The 20,080-nt window shown below is 39.3% G+C and overlaps 2 protein-coding genes and 1 non-coding gene across 3 annotated transcripts; 1 reads left to right on the top strand and 2 right to left on the bottom strand.

Moving 5' to 3' along the window:
* The first annotated feature begins 5,134 nt into the window (after positions 1-5,134).
* Positions 5,135-11,592, top strand: ninj1 (ninjurin 1). Its single transcript, XM_085354255.1, has 3 exons — positions 5,135-5,210; positions 9,096-9,333; positions 11,450-11,592. The coding sequence occupies exons 1-3, from the start codon at positions 5,154-5,156 to the stop codon at positions 11,590-11,592; spliced, it is 438 nt and encodes a 145-aa protein (XP_085210381.1). The 5' UTR covers positions 5,135-5,153.
* Positions 11,593-14,740: 3,148 nt separating this feature from the next.
* card19 (caspase recruitment domain family, member 19) lies at positions 14,741-18,818 on the bottom strand. The gene is made up of 6 exons (XM_085354254.1): positions 18,775-18,818; positions 18,253-18,392; positions 17,175-17,331; positions 16,981-17,043; positions 16,658-16,723; positions 14,741-16,522 (listed from the first exon to the last, which is right to left on the bottom strand). Exons 1-6 carry the CDS (start codon positions 18,779-18,781, stop codon positions 16,413-16,415), a joined length of 543 nt encoding a protein of 180 aa, XP_085210380.1. The 5' UTR covers positions 18,782-18,818; the 3' UTR covers positions 14,741-16,412.
* LOC146632289 (U6atac minor spliceosomal RNA) lies at positions 15,414-15,541 on the bottom strand. The gene has a single exon (XR_014906236.1). It is a non-coding gene; the product is annotated as a U6atac minor spliceosomal RNA (small nuclear RNA).
* Positions 18,819-20,080: the final 1,262 nt, after the last annotated feature.

Below are 20,080 nucleotides of genomic sequence, written 5' to 3'. Positions count from 1 at the left end.
AACTCCAAAACACGTAAAAACTCCAAAAACACGTAAAAACACGTACAAACTCCGAAGCACGTAAAAACTCAGAAGCATATAAAAACTCAAAACACGTACAAAAGACAACAGAAGTGCTCCAGGATGCTGGGCGCAGTGTTGAGCCTTTGTTATCTTGTGGCTACACAAGCCAGCAAGTACCAACGACCGGATTTGATGTGTGGTAATAACAGGTAAATGAACTTTTTTTAAAATTATTTGAATATATATATGAGTGCCTGTGTATAAATATACAAACAATACACACATGCTTTCAATTGTGTAATTTAAGTGATCTAGTAGCTCTGCTTTGGAAGTTCAGTTCATGCTAGAAATGTGTTTTGGAGTTTGTACGTGTTTTGTCTCTAGGGGCCACCGCATATATTTATATATAAACATATATAAATAAAACCACTTGTTTTTACGTTAGTAATTCCTTTTGTGCATAATTTTATATTATTGTTAATAATAAATTAATTAAAGCAACAAAACAACCTGAAGAGCCGGTTCGGAGCCGAAAGAGCCGGCTCTTTTTAGTGAGTCGAACCGAAAGAGCCGGATCTCTAAAAAGAGCCGGAAATCCCATCACTAGTCCACACCGCTGTCCGCCCTCATCGTGACGCGCTAAGCCTCCAATGGGAAGATGACTGAAAGCCTACCAACCAAGAGGCACGCTGTGGGTTACCGGATAACACGCACCGGACCCTGTCTTAACAGTAGACTCATCCGGATGGATGACGTGCAGACAGACCGACACATGAGAACATCTGGTGTATTTCTCGAAGAGCTATCATAGGTTTTAGTCCCCTTAGACATTTTATTTGTGCTTACAGGATTTATTAAACATTTATTAAACAGGGTTAAACGGGGTCTTTGTATCCATATCGTAAAACAAAAACAAACAAATTATAAAAATTAAGTTGGAATTAAGTCAGAAAGGTAGCATATATTAATACATATTTAACATATTTTCATATTATCTCTGTGACAAATATTATTTTCATTATATTAATAAACTACGAAGATCTGATAACAGTCTACATCACATATCTTTAAAGTATTTAAACACTTTTTATGGTGATCTGAAAGATGTACGAAATATGTTATTATCTTTATTTTAAAAATAATATAATATATTTATAATTTTAATCAGGGCATTTGGTATCAGCAAAATTAGTGGAAAAAATGTTGTCAGCACCTGGGGTACTGACTTTTTGTTTTATACTTTGTGAAGCACTTTGTGATCTTTTTATCTAGAAATGTGCTATATAAATAAAATTTTACTTACTTACTTACCAGAAGCTCAAAACAGAAGTCAGTATTGGATAAGCTGTTTGGCATTGGCAGGGAAGATTTGACAAGTTTATAAGGGCCCAGCCCACACACTCAACTCGCTGCTCAATCCACAAATGCATTTTCCTTACAAGTGTGGCACCATTTAAGGGGAAATAAACAGGCTTTCTAACACTATGAGATTTATTTCCAAAAAGCATTGTTACAACAAAGAAATAATTGACCAAAATAAAACAAGTGGAAGCTCAGAGGAGGACATAACCAGTTTTTGAGACACCTGATCTGGGGCAAAATGATGACCCCAATATCAATTATGGATACCAAGTATTGTGTAAGGCAGGGCTCTGAAGACGTGGAGCTCTGAGGTTTGGTTTCTCAACTGCTATCTTTTCCCCCTCATTTGTTTCTGTGATGGACTAATCTTGAAGAATCTGTCCTGATTTATTGGTTTGGCAATAACTAGGAACCACTAAATATGGATCTAATGTTATCCGAGTCATGCTGTGAACACAGATATGCTGATGAATGTTTGCAGTTTTAAGGCCATATTCGGAGATGAAGCACCTCCGTTTGGCTTGTGACATTTTTTCTATTCTAAAATCTGGTTTCCTATTTTCTGTGTGATGTAATCAGAGGACCAACTGTCTTGGTGTATGTGGGCAGCATTGTCATTTTTTCACCCAATTTCTGTATCATCTAAATTGAATTGATAAAGACAGGAAAGGTACGGTGTAATGCACTTTTAGAATAAATACTATAAATACTAATACTGTCAAACTTTAAGCTGATGCTTGTGCTTCTCATCTCCTGACAGCTCTAGGTCTGACTCCTTGTCCACGATTGTGAGGAAAATCGTTTCTGCCTCAGGCTGCCCTCTGCTTCCTATAATTTGAACACAAAATGCGAGGTCCCTACAAAGGACACTGATTAAAAGTAAAGAGGTAAAAAATAAATAAATAAATAACTAAAAAGGTAAAATTGACATACATCTCTTAAATCCTAAAGCTAGGAGTCTCAAACTGAAGAAAACAATTTGATTTTAAGCAACAGAATCAAAATATTTGCAATATTATCACTTACCCTCCCTTTTGGCCATAAAATGTGGAAACTGCCATTCCCCTCATTTAGAGCCCAACAATCTAGCACACAGTATAGTATCAAGGTTTCTTTCTTTCTTTCTTTCTTTCTTTCTAAGACTATACTGTGAAAGTATTTTTACATTCTCCACACCTGTCAACAGGAAAGTTGAGTTTAACATTTTCTTTTTTTATATAGTGTCGACTTTGTGAGACAAAGATCACCAGGGTAACGCAGGGAGCAATGGGAATCAGTTGGTGGGTGGTTACAGGCGCTCTAAAGGCCCATAAAAACAATTATTAAACAGTCCTGTCATCCTCACTGTGCCTTATGTAGCACTCACACATCACCTAAAGTATGTTCGACATTTCAGCTGAAAGATCTGACTTGCTTTTTTGTACTTAATTTGATACTTGACTTGTAGTAGAAAGCAATCTTGTAAAACGTAATCATCATCCACTGGTGACAAATATATGATGCTATGACATCATGTAGTGGGTGGTTTAGGAACTGTTTATTCCTGGAGTTTTACATATATATAAAAAAACACCCAGCACGCCCCTGCGGGCGGTTTATCCTTCAAGCTCGGGTCCTCTACCAGAGGCCTGGGAGCTTGAGGGTCCTGCGCAGTATCTTAGCTGTTCCCAGGACTGCGCTCTTCTGGACAGAGATCTCCGATGTTGTTCCCGGGATCTGCTGGAGCCACTCGCCTAGCTTGGGAGTCACCGCACCTAGTGCTCCGATTACCACGGGGACCACCATTACCTTCACCCTCCACATCCTCTCGAGCTCTTCTCTGAGCCCTTGGTATTTCTCCAGCTTCTCGTGTTCCTTCTTCCTGATATTGCTGTCATTCGGAACCGCTACATCGATCACTACGGCCGTCTTCTTCTGTTTGTCTACCACCACTATGTCCGGTTGGTTAGCCACCACCATTTTGTCCGTCTGTATCTGGAAGTCCCACAGGATCTTAGCTCGGTCATTCTTCACCACCCTTGGGGGCATCTCCCATTTTGACCTCGGGACTTCCAGGTTATACTCGGCACAGATGTTCCTGTACACTATGCCGGCCACTTGGTTATGGCGTTCCATGTATGCCTTGCCTGCTAGCATCTTGCACCCTGCTGTTATGTGCTGGATTGTCTCTGGGGCATCTTTACACAGCCTGCACCTGGGGTCTTGCCTGGTGTGATAGACCCCAGCCTCTATGGATCTTGTACTCAGAGCTTGTTCTTGTGCTGCCATGATTAGTGCCTCTGTGCTGTCTGTCAGTCCAGCTTTGTCCAGCCACTGGTAGGATTTCTGGATATCAGCCACCTCCTCTATCTGCCGGTGGTACATACCGTGCAGGGGCCTGTCCTTCCATGATGGTTCCTCGTTTCCCTCCTCTTTCTTGGGTTTCTGCTGCCTGAGGTATTCACTGAGCACTCGGTCAGTTGGGGCCATCTTCCCAATGTATTCTTGGATGTTCGTTGTCTCATCCTGGACTGTGGTGCTGACACTCACCAGTCCCCGGCCCCCTTCCTTCCGCTTAGCGTACAGCCTCAGGGTGCTGGACTTGGGGTGAAACCCTCCATGCATGGTAAGGAGCTTTCTTGTCTTTATGTCAGTGGCTTCTATCTCCTCCTTTGGCCAGCCTATTACCCCAGCAGGGTACCTGATCACGGGCAGGGCGTACGTGTTGATGGCCCGGATCTTGTTCTTACCATTCAGCTGACTCCTCAGGACTTGCCTGACCCTCTGCAGGTACTTGGTGGTTGCAGCCTTTCTAGCGGCCTCTTCATGGTTCCCATTTGCCTGCGGGATCCCCAGGTACTTGTAACTGTCCTCTATGTCTGCAATGTTGCCTTCTGGTAGTTCAATCCCCTCAGTTCTGACTACCTTCCCTATATATATATATATATATATATATATATATATATATATATATATATATATATATATATATATATATATATATATTTCTTTTTCTTTTTTTTTTACTTTGGTCGACTACAGGTAAAGTTATATCTAAGACAGTGTAGCACATTCAAAAACCAAAAAATAAAAATAGTTCACATGTCAAACGCTAATTTTTTAAATAAATTCTTTGTCTCTTTTCCTTATATAATCATATGAATTCAACTTGTTGTGCTCCACATATACGACTGGTCTCTCACAGGTTCTGTGCCCCACAGACTGACAGCCCAGGTATACAATGCTCTCCAACACCTCAAACTATTGTACCAGATTACGTTATTTATCCTTACATTTTATTGGCAGTTTGCACATCATTTACACTTTTTTACTTTTGTTTTGGTTCAAAAGAGAGTGAGCTCCTCTCAGTGGACAGCCTTGGATATAAATACAATGTGAGTGCAAAAAAGAGTCAGTTCATTTATTCCAATTCTGGTTTTTGTTTTAAGGGCAATACAGTGTTACCACACTAGATGGCAGTAAAGTCATTCTTCAACCGTCTGTCAGCGAATAAGTGTGACAATTATCCAAATAAAATTCCATTTATGTGTATTTGTTACTATAAGTGTGTCGTACTAACCCCATATATATAGTATAGTGATACCCAGCCCTCCTCGCAGTTCTGCTATCAGTCCCCCGCTTTTCTGAGGACAGCCGCCCTCATGTTTTAGGGGCGGTAGTCTGAAGCTATTCGTCCTTCTTCCTCACATATTCATTGTACAAGCCTGTAAGGACCGACTACAGCCGCGGCTTCCCAGAGACCCACGGCGGAGCTACATGAACATCCTCTTCGACAAACATTGACAATAATGGCTACTGAAAACTTCGAACTGACCGGCGATGCGGACAAAAACGGCGAGGCAGAGGTAAGGACTGCCAACAAATTCTTGTTTAGCAATATTAAGCCCCCACTAACATCCTGCTCAGGCTCAGCCAAGTGCACATTCCCACAGAAATAATTCCCAGTTTGTGGCAGTGTGGGATATTCCCGGTTTACACGGGGTTTTTTCCCCCCCATTTCTCTCATCTGTTCACTCCTCCTCATAATGTCGCTTGATGTAGACCAGAGTGACTGAACTTGTGTCATTCAAAGTATTAGACATGTAGTGAGCTAACTGTAGCCAGTTAGCTGGGGTTTGCTTTAATTTGCCTCAAATTCCAAGGCTAATTTGAACATTTTCTGACATTTTCCACTTGGTTTTGTGGTGTGAGAGAGAGCTCATCTGCTGTTGTCCAAAGGCTCAGTTTACTTCAGATGATACATGAGGACGGAGTTTAAGCATTGTTCTGTGGAGGATCAGGTGGATCAGGTGGACCAGCTCACCCAAAATCAGTGATAACATGTAACTAAGTGGTTTGTTCAAATAGTACACCTTTGACATGCCTTTGTGTCCGTAGTCTGAGATCAGTAGGAGCTTTATTTATATGAGATGTTTAGAGTTATCTATGACATTAAAGTAACAATGACATTTTGTGTTTTATCAAAACGTCCAAGGTGTCACTTGCATGAGAATACACTGCATGCTGACCTTAGCAGATGAGTGCAGTGGAAAGCTACAATAAAGTGTTGTGGGGTACACTGCTTATTCTGCGATAGTAGTCCACAGGAAAGACTCTGAAGTATGCAATGGGTAATCCAAACCCAAGGCAGAGAAACCCAGTCATTAATGATTGACAGGCTCATTTGAGTTGTATCAAAATTATTAGGTTACTTGATTAAGTGAATCTTATAATCAGTTTGTTACTACCACTATTAAATAGCTATTAGTTATGAATTTGATTAGTCATAATTTGAGTCGCATTAGTTGCATTCCCGATATGTCAGTAATAATTAAAAGTAATAATGATCAAGTCAGTGTGAGAGACATACACCAAGTTCTCACCTCAGAGTTCCTGTGCTCCTTAGACTGCGTAGTACATTCAGCTTGATTTAATATTAACCACAGACATTATATAAAACAGGAATGGCAGCCAAAGGTCACTCATTCCCATAGTAGTTTGGGTTATGGTGGCCTTTGGTTAGCTACACAATGAAAACCACATCACACATGAGCAACAGTCAAAGACTAAACGCAGTATTACAAGCTGATCATCCAGATTGCCCCATTAATGTTAGTGTTATGATTTCTAATCTTTACTAGTAATAGGCTTTCTTTTGATATGTAAAATAAAATAATACTGCTGATAGATGATGTGATCACATAAATAATGCAGCCCTGAGTCCAAAAAATTGAAACAGAGGAATTTTTTTTGCTCATTCTGTTTACCACTGTGTTGTCATAGCTCTTGTTGCAGCACAGTTGTTGGTAGATGTTGATAGAAAACCAAAAGCCAATTCAGAAGTACCTCAAAAAATTCTATCTGAAGATGGTTAAAGCTGTGGTTGTAAAAACACTTCCTGTCCTATAGAAACAGCTCTCTCTCTCTTGACCTCTGTAAAGACTTCCCTGCTGAGTTTGTGAGGTCAGTCCCTCGAGTTGGGTCAGAATGAGTTAAAAAGGTTGCTCATTGGCTAATGAGTTGTTAATCAGAAGTCATCACTCACCAGCCAGCGAGCATATATTGGATTTTTACATCACTATATATCAGTATTGATCTTAAAAATTGTAAATTGGTGTGGCCTTACTCTCTGACAATGTTTGAATCGAGGAAATCAGTTGTTGCACTAGAAAGCAAAGTATGTTCCCATTGCCCTTTTTACCCAACAGTTTGTTGTTTGACTCTTTTTGTTTTTTTGAGTAATGTGGGGTCAGGACATAATTCCTTTACTATAAACCCACGCTGCTGGAATGTGTTTGAAATTAGCAAGAATGCTGCTAGTGCAGTTTCATCTGAAGATCAGGGCCATTCAACTGTTTGTCAGATAGTACTGCAAGTGTCAAACAGAGACTAAAATATGCAGATGCTTTGATGATATTAATAACAATAATGGATTGCATTTATATAGCGCTTTTCGAGACCCTCAAAGCGCTTTACAATTCCACTATTCATTCACACACTGGTGGAGGTAAGCTACAGTTGTAGCCACAGCTGCCTTGGGGCAGACTGACAGAAGTGAGGCTGCCAAATCACACCATCTGGCCAACACCAGTAGGTGAAGTGTCTTGCCCAAGGACACAACGACCAAGACAGACAGAGCAAGGGATCAAACCGGTAACCTTCCGGTTACAAGATGAGCTTCCCGACCCCCTGAACCACGGTCGGCCGTAACCGTGGTTTCATCCATTAATGATATTTAATGGATGGAATCCCCAAAAGTTCTTTGCAGTTTTATATTTACGATAGGTGTTCTAACCGTTTTGGAAATAGGACTGTAATTAGTTGCCAGCCTACTTGTATCCCTTGAAGGAAGATGATTATCACATGTGGTGAACTATCTAGAAAACTTCAGCTAAAAATAGCAAAGACTAAACAAAGAAAAAGTAGCTCAGAGAGAGAGAGCACCAGTTAGGAGTTTAAGTATATAGTGAGTGAAAGCTGGTGACTCTCAATTCTACCTCATAAGTATCTTTTTCTCCCTCTGTGGCCTGGCAGGCTTTCATGGCTGCAGTCAGAGTCAGACCTCAGCCTATAATGTTGCCAACCGGTGCACACGGTTGGTGTTGTTGGGCAATTAAACCTCCACCCAGCTGAAACTTTGAGCAATTTGTATGAGAATCTCATTAGGAGAAACTGGGGTTTCACCAGTGACCATAGTTTCCTGTGACGAAAAGTTTTAATTTTTTTTTTTTTTGTTAGTTCCAGTTAACTTGGAATAGAAACTGAAGATAACTACTACTTTTTTTTTCTCTTTTAGTGCTTTCTGTTCAGTATTGAATAAATAATCTTGAGTATCTCGCAGTAATCAAACATGTAACCCTGATAGTGGGATAAGTGTGGTGATTTCACCCTGTATGATGTCAAATGTATGCTCTAACAAATACTTATTCATGAGATGTTAATAAGCGTCTTCACTCACTTTCCCCTGTGTTTGGATAGAGATCATTTTGGGGTTTTTGTGACCTGGTCACTTGGGAAAAACAAGAAATAAGAGGATGTGTGTTATTTATGACATTTGGCCCAAATCCAACTCCTTCTCCTTCTACTTGATGAGAGTTGCTGTTCAGTTTAAAAAAATACTTTCACTTCCATTAATATCGTCCACATCGCTTCTCAGGTTCAGCATGTGACATGTTGAAACAACACCCAGACATGGACAATGCACCATATTGCTAAAGACATTCAGTGAGATTTGAGAAGTCATGTGTTGACTAAAGCAGGCGATAAACAAACTCTGGGCTGTTTGTCTTACGTGAAGCTTAGTCAAAAAATATCCTGTTTCTGCTGCATTATTTTTGTCATTTATAGTTCGGAGCCGACGAAAGCTGAATACAAAAGAAAGTCATTCTTAATCATGACATGTTGTTCTAGGGAAACCAAAACTGTAAAGTGAGCCAGTTACATTTTGAAATAAATTCCATTATGATGGCAGCAGCAGAGGACTTCTCCCTCTTCTGTATATTAAAGTAACCTTGTAAATACCCCAGTTTATGCAACAGAACAAGATCGCTGTGCTTTTTAGTTAAATTGTGCAAAACAAGTACTACATTCAAGTGTGTTTATTGTGATTTAATTTAATAATTACTAAACCGGTAACTTACCTGAATGTATTAATGTTTTGAGCTTTATCGAGAGTAGAGCTGTTAAATGTGATTGTGTGTAATATTCACTGTCTTTGTTATACTTATGTTGGGGTTTGTGTTTGTGTTCAGACCCCGCGGTGGGGCCATGAGAGGCGGCTACAGAGATCCCTGAATATGAACCACTATGCCAATAAGAAGAGTGCAGCAGAAAGCATGTTGGATGTAGCTCTGCTCATGGCTAATGCCTCCCAGCTGAAGGCAGTGATGCAGCAAGGACCAAGCTTCACCTTTTACGTGCCCCTCATTATTCTCATTAGCATCTCTCTCACTCTGCAAATCCTAGTCGGAGTTCTGCTCATTTTCATAGGTAAGTCTGGAGGTTGTTGCCAGATTTCCATTTGCTTAACTTTGTTACAGTTTTCTTGGTATTTTTGGCTTGAAACCTTTAAAAAAATCAAAACATGAGCCTATAGAATTTTTTTTAATTCAGTGTAAACCATAATGTTATTATCTTTACTACTTTAATTTATAAAGTGATAAATAGGTATTATTCATAAATGTGTTCATAAATGCAATTTAAAAGTTGTTTTTTTCTAGTCGCTGTCTAGGGATGGGTATTGATAAGATTTTCACGATTCCGATTCCAATTTCGATTCTGTTTAACGAGTCGATTCTTTATCGATTCTCTTATCGATTGCAAAAATGGCAAATATTCATTGTCAGCTATGTGAAGTCTAAGTTTAAAGCATGTACTATAACGTGAAGGAAGATTGTTAAGCCTTTTAACCAAAATTCTCAGCAAAATTCTCAACTTTAAAAGTAAGTAAAAGAATTTTAAAATTAATACGATATTTGACAGGAAGCCAGCGTAAATTTGCTAAAACTGGAGTGATGTGTTCATTCATTTTAACACCTGTTAAAAGACGGGCAGCAGCATTTTGGACTAACTGCAAGCGATGGAGAGATGAGTGTTGAAGACCCAAATAGAGAGAATTGCAGTAGTCTGTTGCGGACACTTGCTTCTCTAATTTAAAAGAGCTACCTGAAAACACTCCGAGATTCCTTACAGTTTGAGAAAGATGAGAAGCAAGAGGACCAAGGGTAGTTAGCTTAGTCAGTTAGCTTATCAAAAGGGACATGACTTCCAAAAACCATAACTTCAGTCTTATTTTCATTTAGTGTGAGAAAATTCTGAGTTAACCAGTCTTTAACATCATGTAGACAGTTTAGCAAAGCCTGCAGGGGGACAGAGACATCCAGATTCAAGGGAAAGTAAATTTGGATGTCATCAGCATAACAATGAAAGGAGATGTTGTATTTCCTAAAAATAGACCCCATGTATAGGGAGAACAGAATTGGACCCAAAACAGACCCCTGTGGCACACCACAACACAACGCAGAGGAAGAGGAGTATTGCCCAATAGTAACAGAAAAAGAACAACAACGTGTTCAAGTCTTGATAAAAGAATTTTATCATCAACTGTGTCAAAGGTGGCAGTCAAATCTAAAAGGACAAAAACAATAGAACAACCTGAGTCGACTGTTAAAAGATCATTAAAAACTCTTAAAAGCGCACTCTCAGTACAGTAATGTAAAAACAAAGAATTACCCGATTTTTTTTTTTTACCTGATTTTTGTTTCTAAGAAAAATGAGAGCCACATATGAGGATATTCGTTTAAAGAAGAATTTCGATAGAACAGTAGCAGTATAATGTCCTCGTAAGTGGATATCAGGCCCTTGTAGAGAAAAATTGAGTATTTTGGTCTAAATAACCCAAAATGTGATGTCCCCATATGTGGACGCCAGGTCCTAGGAGGCTAACGCAGAAAAATTCACTGGCTCAAACTGCTGAAAAACAGCTGAGCATTTAGAAAGTGAATCTAGGTCTAACACTGCCTGTGAATGCAGGGACCTTAAAGCAGAGATTTTTTCAGTGAAATGTTTCAAAAAGTTTTCACAGTGCAAAGGAAGCTACACTAGGAACAGTGGCACAGGGGTTAACCACAGAATAAAAATATTAAAAAGAAATCTGGGCTTGTGACTACTGGTAGAAATTACACTGGATAGGAAAGCAGATTTTGCAGCTTTATCAGTTTTCTGATATTTTGTTAAGCGGTCATGCAGGATGCTTTTTCCATTTTCTCTCTGCACGTCGTGTCTGAGAGCACGGGTGGTTTCATTCAGCCAAGGTTGACGTGAAGATTTGGTGCATTTAGATAGCATGTATCACTTGATTATAAACAGACCCATAAACATTGCCTTGTTATGTAGTGTCTCACTGAAGGAAAGAACTAATTATACATCTGAGGGCAGCAGCTGTCGGCTAATTCATATCTTATCTTTCAGTATTGATGTGACAGAAAACGGTATTGCCCCCATGTGAGGAAATGAGGTAGTTCCTAGTGACTGTGCACAAACAGTAATGATGACTAATGTTTCCATTCCTCTATACTCACGATTATGTTTTTCTTCTTCTGTTTAGTTAAGTGGAATCTAAATGATGAAAGAAATCACTACAGATTGGACATCTTGGAGAATGTGACCACAGCTTTCGTCTTTATCATAGTGGTTATCAACGTCTTCATTACGGCCTTCGGTGTCCAGCAGCCCAGCTCGAGCGGTTGATTGTGTTTTAAATAGTTTTCAATCCCTACTGATCAATTTAGTAAAGGCAGGACATCCAGACAGGGAGAGACAAGACAAGATATTTATTCACCAAACTGGCTGGCATGCAGGTGTATTTGCTTTTCTGTAATTCTCAGGAGAACCAGTGAACTCAGAGAATCAAGTTACATTATATTGTCTCCTGTGTGTGTGTGTTTCTGAGTAAAAGGAGTTCCTCAGACCATGGCCAGTCATGTAGGGGAGACCGGGGATAGTTGTAAAATTTTTGACATTTCTGTCTGTAAATTGGAGCTCGTTGAAGGTAGTGGATTCAAAATGTAATGCAAAGTATTTACATGTCTCTGCTATTAAATAGTGCAGCTATTTTCTCTGCAGCACAATTACCCATTGCATGGTATGGCTTCAAACACGAAGAGTGAAATGTTACAATTAACCCCATAGTCTGGGTTAGTTGTAACATATCCTGGGGTAAAATGTAACACAATGAAATAAGGGTACTAACAAAACATTAACATGTAATCTTTGTTTATTCAACACATGAATGCACTTAGAGCCATTTATGTAGCTGTGTGTGTGTGACAGAATGCAGAAATCTAGCTTTTGAACATATTCCAACCCCCCAAAAAAGACAAATTATGGAATTTTCTGCAACTGAATATTTCATTAATTTTGGTTGGTCTTCCTTGAGTTTGGCCTCATTGGCTCAGTGGGCATTATAACCTACAACTCTTGCACCAATTTTGAACATAACAATGAAGCTGAAAAAATGTAGTTGTTCACCAGCATCGCAATTCCATTACTTTTTATCATGGCTTACCTTGGTGTGGTTTGCAAAGTGCTTCAGAAAGATGAGGAAATCTGTTTCTTGCACCCATCCTGACTTATTTCCACTACCAGTACTTCCTACTGGTCCATCTCTGACACAGAGGTCTGCATAATGTATGTGTTGGAACACAAACAGTGGAGGAATTGTGTTGCCAATGGCATTAACCGCATATACTAAAGCGACCAGTGAACCTCTCTCTGCTGATGTCGTTGCCCCAACTTGTTTAATATAAGTTAAAGTAATAGTGTGGTAAGTTGCAACATCTGCATTATTGTTACAACTAACCCAGACTGTTGCTGTTACAACTGACCCAGACTCCTATAGCCATGAACTAGCTAACATTACAGCCAATGGCTAAAACATTAGCACTAAAGACCTACACAGAATATATCCCCATAGACATACAAATAACATAATTTAAGTTTGATGAGTTTAACTGCAAAGCAAATTGAAATAAAATAGAAAAACTTACTTTTTGGCATACAAATTACTTTTTTTCATGTTAAACTGTCTGTGTTTGACAAAATGTGCTGATTTTTCACATGTGATAGCAGAACTGAATTGGGCATGCACAGGATGTGTCATGGCTACTGAACGGACCCACGCGCAGACAGTTCTTTCAAGGAAACAAAAGGGGATTTATTTACAATAGGGATCACCTTAGTGCAAAATATATGTACAGTGAGTTGGGAGGGGGTCCAGGGCTCCAGGGAGAGAAGGGGGGGGGAATCCACACACACGCTTCCTCTTCCACTCAGTCACCGCCACCGCTCCTCCGCACACACGCACTCCTCTTCAGCCGCACTCGCTCCAACACTCCACACACTGCCCCACTTGGACAGGTCCGGTGATTCGGTCCAGAATTCAGGTGGTTCGACGTTCCAGCGGTGAGCTGCTCTGTGCCACTGCCTTAAATAGCAGCTGGGGAAATCAGCCAGATCAGCCGCAGGTGGACACCATCCACAGGGGTGCGTGGGCCAAGAGTGAGAGCCCGTAATGAGCTCCACCCAGGCAGAGAGGAGGAGGAGAGACAAAAAACTAAAACTAACAACAACAAAACCTGTAGCCAGCGTGGGCCAACCAGAGAGACACGGGGACCGTGACAGGATGAGTCACATCATTTGAAACTTAGCCCTGATTGGAGAAATTGGAAGTGTTACAACTGACCCACATTACAACTATCCCCAGTCTCCCCTACATGTGTTGATCAGTTCTTATTTCATGTGGCTATTAACTAGTCTGTTACCTCAGATCTTATAATGCTCAGGTTACTGATGCAAATAAGTAATTGTCTGTATGCAGAAAACAAACATCAGGAGCAATAGTCACAATCACTGTGAAGGTTTCCCAAACAACAGCTAAAGAAGACCACCTGCTTTTATTTTGAAGTTCTTAAACAGGTTAGTATGCCACAGTTACTACCACAGAATCCAAAGAAAATTAACAATGGTGAGTGCATCATGATTCATTCTGTCTTGCTGCTGTAAGAGGTGTTATATGTGTAACAGCTTTACCATTCTAATAATGTTTACAGTGGGCCTTAACTGCTTTATTTTTTAAAGAGCTATGCAAAATCTGTCTAAAGAAAATTTCAACCTCCTAGCATACACCAGCTCATTGTTGACCCACCTATGGTTAAGAGTTTTTGGTTTGGTTAATGTCCACCACGTTTCTTGGTCGTGGCTCAAAAGTTGGGAGGTCGCCTTGCAATCGGAAGGTTGCTGGTTCGAGCCCCGGCTTGGACAGTCTCAGTCGTTGTGTCCTTGGGGACGACACTTCACCCGTTGCCTACTGGTGGTGGTCAGAGGGCCCGGTGGCGCCAGTGTCCGGCAGCCTCGCCTCTGTCAGTGTGCCCCAGTGGTGGCTGTGGCTACAATGTAGCTTGCCATCACCAGTGTGTGAATGGGTGGGTGACTGGATGTGTAAAGCGCTTTGGGGTCCTTAAGGACTAGTAAAGCGCTATACAAATACAGGCCATTTACCATTTTTATAGAATTTTCACCTGAATGGGAAACCCCAAATGAACCAAAAAGAAATGTATTACACCTCATCAACGGTGGTTGAAATAAAACCAAACCCTAACTCATGATGGATTACCGGTGACCTGGTGGATGTTAACAGGTTAAACTTTTTTCCTTGCTTTACGAATTAGTTTGTTTTTCTGTTTGTTTATTGTGAATTATATGGTTACTTTTAGACTTTTTTAAATGCATTTTTAAGGATCACTGTCTTTATCCTTTAATAATCTCCTGTTACACACTGCCTATTTTTAAACAATTTGTTATACAAAATAAAACTACATAACCATCAAGTTGAGTGTTTTTTTGTTGTTACTGGTTTATTGTGCGAAGACAAGTCAGTTTTACAAAATAGCATCCCCACATGTAAGGCACAGGACACACAAATCATGACAAACTGGCTTTATGTTAACTAATTTTCACCACAAGTCAAATTTTTATGTTTAGAGGTTGTTGATTACAAGGCACAAACACAAAAATAATTTAAACTACAATTTGCCACAATATTAGCATCTGACATCCTGAGAATTAACCTTCAAACCATGAAGAAGGTTTAAGCACCATTACTAGTATATCTTGTGTGCGTTTTTACAGAAAATACTATGAAGTTGTATTTGTTTCAACATTTGGTGCAAGTTAATTTATTGCTAGACAGTATTTAAAATAGGCAGGAGAGGCACAGTATGAACAACAAGACAAAAATATCCATACTATATGATACAATATGGATTTATAACTGTAGCAAACTAAATGTAACTACTTCAGTGAGAAGTTTGACGCCGGGTTTTCAGTGCATTCAGTGGTAAGCCAAACGAGGACATTAACAAACATTAACGTCCTGCTCGAAACAGCGGAAGCAAAGAGTATGATAGATTTCCGTTCTTCAGCTGCTCGGTGGAAAAACAGGGCGCGGTAAGTGACACAGAGTCAGCTAAACAGTAACGGGGAAGGTCAAGGAACGGTTAAAAACAATTAAAAAAAAAACATGGTTAGAGATGCCACGAAGTAGGTGGCAATGCCTTAACCGTATGTGTGTTGCAGGCCACTAGGGCCAATTCCATCCTTGTCAAGGGGAGTGCTAACCTTCTCTCCTTTCATACAACACAACCTCCCTAAAGCAGGACGTCGTCATATATACCCGCGAGGACACAGCTTGGTTTCACTCACGGTGTCACTTCCAAACTTTAGTCTAATTGAAAAGGTCGAATATTTGTGGTTTTCTTCAAACGAGTGGTTCACTATTTATGTCTTCTCTGTTTTCAGTTACATTCGATATTTATGTTTTCAATTGGTTGCAACTCTACCCACACTGCACTGCGGTAGGAAGCCGTCCCCGCATTGGTAGATGCAGTCACGTGATTGTAACATTCGCTATAAAGACATTTAAAGCATTACTTTTATGGATTTGGCTTGCCCCATGTGGCACTGGATTGTTCACACGTTTAATATCCTTTTTGTATTGTGAGAGGCGGAATTTGGGGAAGTTCTTATGAAACAGACGTAAATTTAGTGATGTAGCTCCTCTTTTAACCACAAGATGGCAGCCAGGGGCTGTTCTTGACCTAACTGAAGAGCTTAAAACTAGTTCTTAAAAAAAAAAAAAAAAAATGTTCTTAACAAATCATAGATTAAAGTCAAGAACCACCCCATTATTTAGTTTTCAAATTTCTCAGTTTGAAAAAAGTAATAAAGTTGGATGTTAGGGAAAAAAAGTTTTAAACTAGTTTTGTGGAAGCATTCCACAGCACAAATCCTCCATTTCATTTCCCTACACCAGTTTTAACCTCAACTGTATTAATCCCTCAAAACCATTTAAATGGGATACTTTCAATTGCGAAGTACCAAATGCAAACAAGCAAAATAAGCGTATATATCATTTGCACTGTGTACATGATTACCTTAAAACCCTTGAAAATATATAGTGTGTTGTGCTTTGGTAAAAGCAGCAAGAGCAGAACAACTGAAGAAGACTCCCTTTACTTTATGAGGCTTTCCTCAGTGTACCATATAAGAACTTCTTGAGCTTTTCTTTTCAGTCCAAGAGCAGCCATCCCAAGTGCCCGGCTTCCTCCAGTCACTTTAGCTTCTACACAATAAGAAAGAAATAAAAATTACCTCTGGAAAAGTGAAAATTGTTTTCACACTATTAAAATGAGCATTTATATAATCCTGACAATATAAAATGAAGTCATGTGAAAAATTTGGGAGAAAAAAAGTTTACCACTGTAGTAATAGAAGAAAGCCATTCCCACTACAAAAGTGAAACAGCCCATAAAGAAGAGGGGACCTGCAAAACAGGAAGCACATAAAAAATTAGGCATCATGTCAGTGCTAAATAATTAGATACAAGTTTTGCCTTGAATAGTTTTGTCACAGTTTTGAAAGTTATTTTTTAAACATGTGTAAAGCCCTCATAGCTTAAAAGCAGCATCACTGTTTATGTTTTATAGTTTTGTTTCTTAGTTATATACATAAATAAATTACACTGTATATTACATGGCACACATGCTGGCACTAATTCTTTACTCTCCCTCCAAATCTTACCTCTGTCATTCAAAGCATGTCTCTGTTTGATGACCCGTGGAAGTTTGAGCGGATCCAAGGAATCTGGAAGCAGGATGGAATAAAATGTAAAATATGCCTACATATATAACCACAATTACTCCCCATAACCTCCAAAAAAAACTGATATGTATGAAAGTGGTATGATATGAGTATAAGCCATTTCAGAGACGAACCTCTGAGGTGAAGCCTTGTAGGCAAACTGTAGTAGACCTCCTCAACATGCAAGTGAAGCGCCCTGTAAAATTCCCTGCATGCTTCCTCTCCTTTCCCTTGTAGGTGTGTCAAGAGCTCACCCAGTCGAACACTTGTGGGTACATCCAAGTTTCGGAACTGGACAACAGTTAACAACAGATATTATTTGTTAATCTTACACTGAAATCATTCACTATGGTGTTTTAACCTCAAGATTTTCAGAACCGTGAATGCTTTCCAGGTGTCTGTATAGGAATATTTTCACTTGAAGCGATGGGACATAAATAAATACATTTATTACTGGAATTTAAACTAGTTTATGTAAGCGTGCCTGCTGAAATACAATGTTAAAGGCACCTGACGATGCTTGAGCATTTTAATTTTATGCAGCTTCACGCTTTTCTTTCTTTACTCCTGCTATCCTGTTGACTATGGTTCCATTTTCAGAATGAGGTTCTGAAAATCTGCAATCACTACAATTATAACAACTCTCCAAACCCCCTTTCTTTCTTCTTCTTCTTCTTCTTTTTAAACCACAGACCTGACAACTTTTTTATAACTGAGCATGAACAAAAAACATCCGTTATTGTGATGTATTTCCAATCAGCGCACACTTTAATGATCTTTGAACACAGCAGCTTTAACCAGACATTAACACCTCCACGTATATATCACAGTAAGGAAAGATGAAACTGTGATACAGGTATGCAGATGTTTCAATAGTGGTTTTGGTCTGGGTTTCTAGATTGCTACACCCCTAGCAACCACTGCATAAACCATAGCAGCTACCATAAACAGCTATAGCGAAACCAAATGCTGCATGCAAGTGATCAAACTAGTAATAACAGCATAGTTTATACAGCTTGTGAGCTCATGGCCATTCTGTTGCTGTTTGACTGGTTTTATTATGCACTTGCAACTACACTAATAAACACCGCAGTGTATTTCTAGAGCAGTACAACTTCGATTTTTTTTAACATTGTTTTACTTGAATGTTATTCCGTTGCACCACTGTCAGTATGCGACAGAGACAGTAAAAGGCTGCTGAGGAGGACTCACTTTGGTTGCCTCCTTGTCAGTGAGGATCTGCGGGTAGATTCTGTTGAGCTGCAGGATGAGTTTATCCACGACTTCTGTGTCCAGTCTCGGGTCATGTTTGAGGAAGGTGCTGTCCTCTGTGAGCTGCTCACAAAAACTGTCTGTCGGTGTAAACGGAGGCGTTAAACCCATTCGTTATATGGGCAGTTGTTTGTCAACAGGCTAGCATTTTTCTTTGGAAGGGTACGTAAGTAAGCAGTGGTTTACTCATAGAAAAGAAACGTTAAAGCCAGTTATTTTTTCTCTCTCGAAACTTTAGCAAGAGTGGAGTATGAGGCGTGGCGAAGTTAAGAAACTTCAAAGTCCCGAACATGACTTGGAATGAGACGTTACATTATCTTTGGCAAAGCGCAAACTTCAGCTTGCCACTGCTGTCGTAATATTGGTCACTCCAAGCTAATCGGGTCATATTATAGCAAAACTGAGGGCTAGATAATGTAGAATAAGCGTTATTTGTTATTTTAGGTAAAGAAATACACAAACCTCCCATTGCAGAGTCCCCCTGTGCCCTCTGTTGGACACGCCCGCTGACGTCATGCCGCCGGCAGGGATGGGCTTACGTCAACGTCTCCCATTAAGGAAAAAGAACCTTTTTCAGCGCAAAGACTTTATACAATGCAGCTTTTGCTGTAACTAATTAGAACTGTAACAACTTTATTTGGATCTATTTGTATCATAATTGATGTATATTTTTTATGTCTATACACATAAGTGCAAAATGAGAGCTCTATGTAAAACCACCTAGTTTCACTTAATGTTAATAGCGTAAATAATGTTGCTAATGTTAGATGTGATATAGTCCATCACTGACCAATGAGTCATTCAAGCATAAAATGGGTATCCGAACTGAAGGGAGGAAGCAGCATTGTGTTTACACTAACATGTCAAATAACCAATTTTAAATAGTATTTTCAGGTACTTTGCTACTAGCTGGAAAAACACGTTTCTTTTCCATTTCTTTTAATAAATATAAGAAAAATGCAGAAGATAACATAGTTTGACAACCACAAAATACCATTTTGCACCAACATGTGATTCCCACAGAGCTATTAGCTTATTAAATCTGAGGAAGCTGGGCAAAGTGAGGAAAAACTATTTACAGCAGATGAACAGTATCTTGAAGTCATGTCCTTAGGAATTTGGGAAAAATCCAGCAGAGACCTGACACAGGACCTGAGAGCTACACCTGGCCCTTCAGTTTATTCTTCTGCTGTTCACTGAAGCCTCAATTGCATGAGAGCTCATTTTGCCTTATATACTTATATTTACATGTATGTTTGCAGATGTTTCCTTGAAAAATATAAAGACATGAGTTAAAAAGATAAAAATAAAAAACCATCAGAATTGTAAAAGTTAGATTTATTTCTTCACCAGACATACTGTAGCAGGAAGCAGTGACAGGATCTTACAATTAGGATTTTTGCTTGTGTTTTTTTTTTTTCCATTTCAGTACTTTTTTTAAGCCTCAACCTGCCAGCTAAATGCACACTCCCTTATGAAATAAAAAGGATTTCAAATCCTGTAGTCTGAATGAACTGAGACAAATAAATACAATTACAGTTATAGTAAAAACTGCAATCAATTAGGACCAATAATGTGAGCAACAAGATGTAAAATATTATTATATAGCACAAACACTTAGGGTTCTCTTTTGTTGTCATGTCTGAATGTGGCACTTGTATAAAGAAAAAAAAACACACAATGGCACTGCAGACTTATTTGAAAAGCTTTACAAAAAAAATTGTATTAAAACAGTAACTTTAAAAATTCTTTATCATGAATAGAGTTT

Source organism: Diplotaxodon limnothrissa, linkage group LG5 (genome assembly GCF_057381915.1).
Source record: "Diplotaxodon limnothrissa isolate DT_005_m linkage group LG5, D_limnothrissa_male_GT1.1, whole genome shotgun sequence".
Classification (NCBI taxonomy): Eukaryota; Metazoa; Chordata; class Actinopteri; order Cichliformes; family Cichlidae; genus Diplotaxodon; species Diplotaxodon limnothrissa.
Note: the sequence above shows the minus strand (reverse complement) of the source record. Positions and strands in the feature narration are given on the sequence as shown.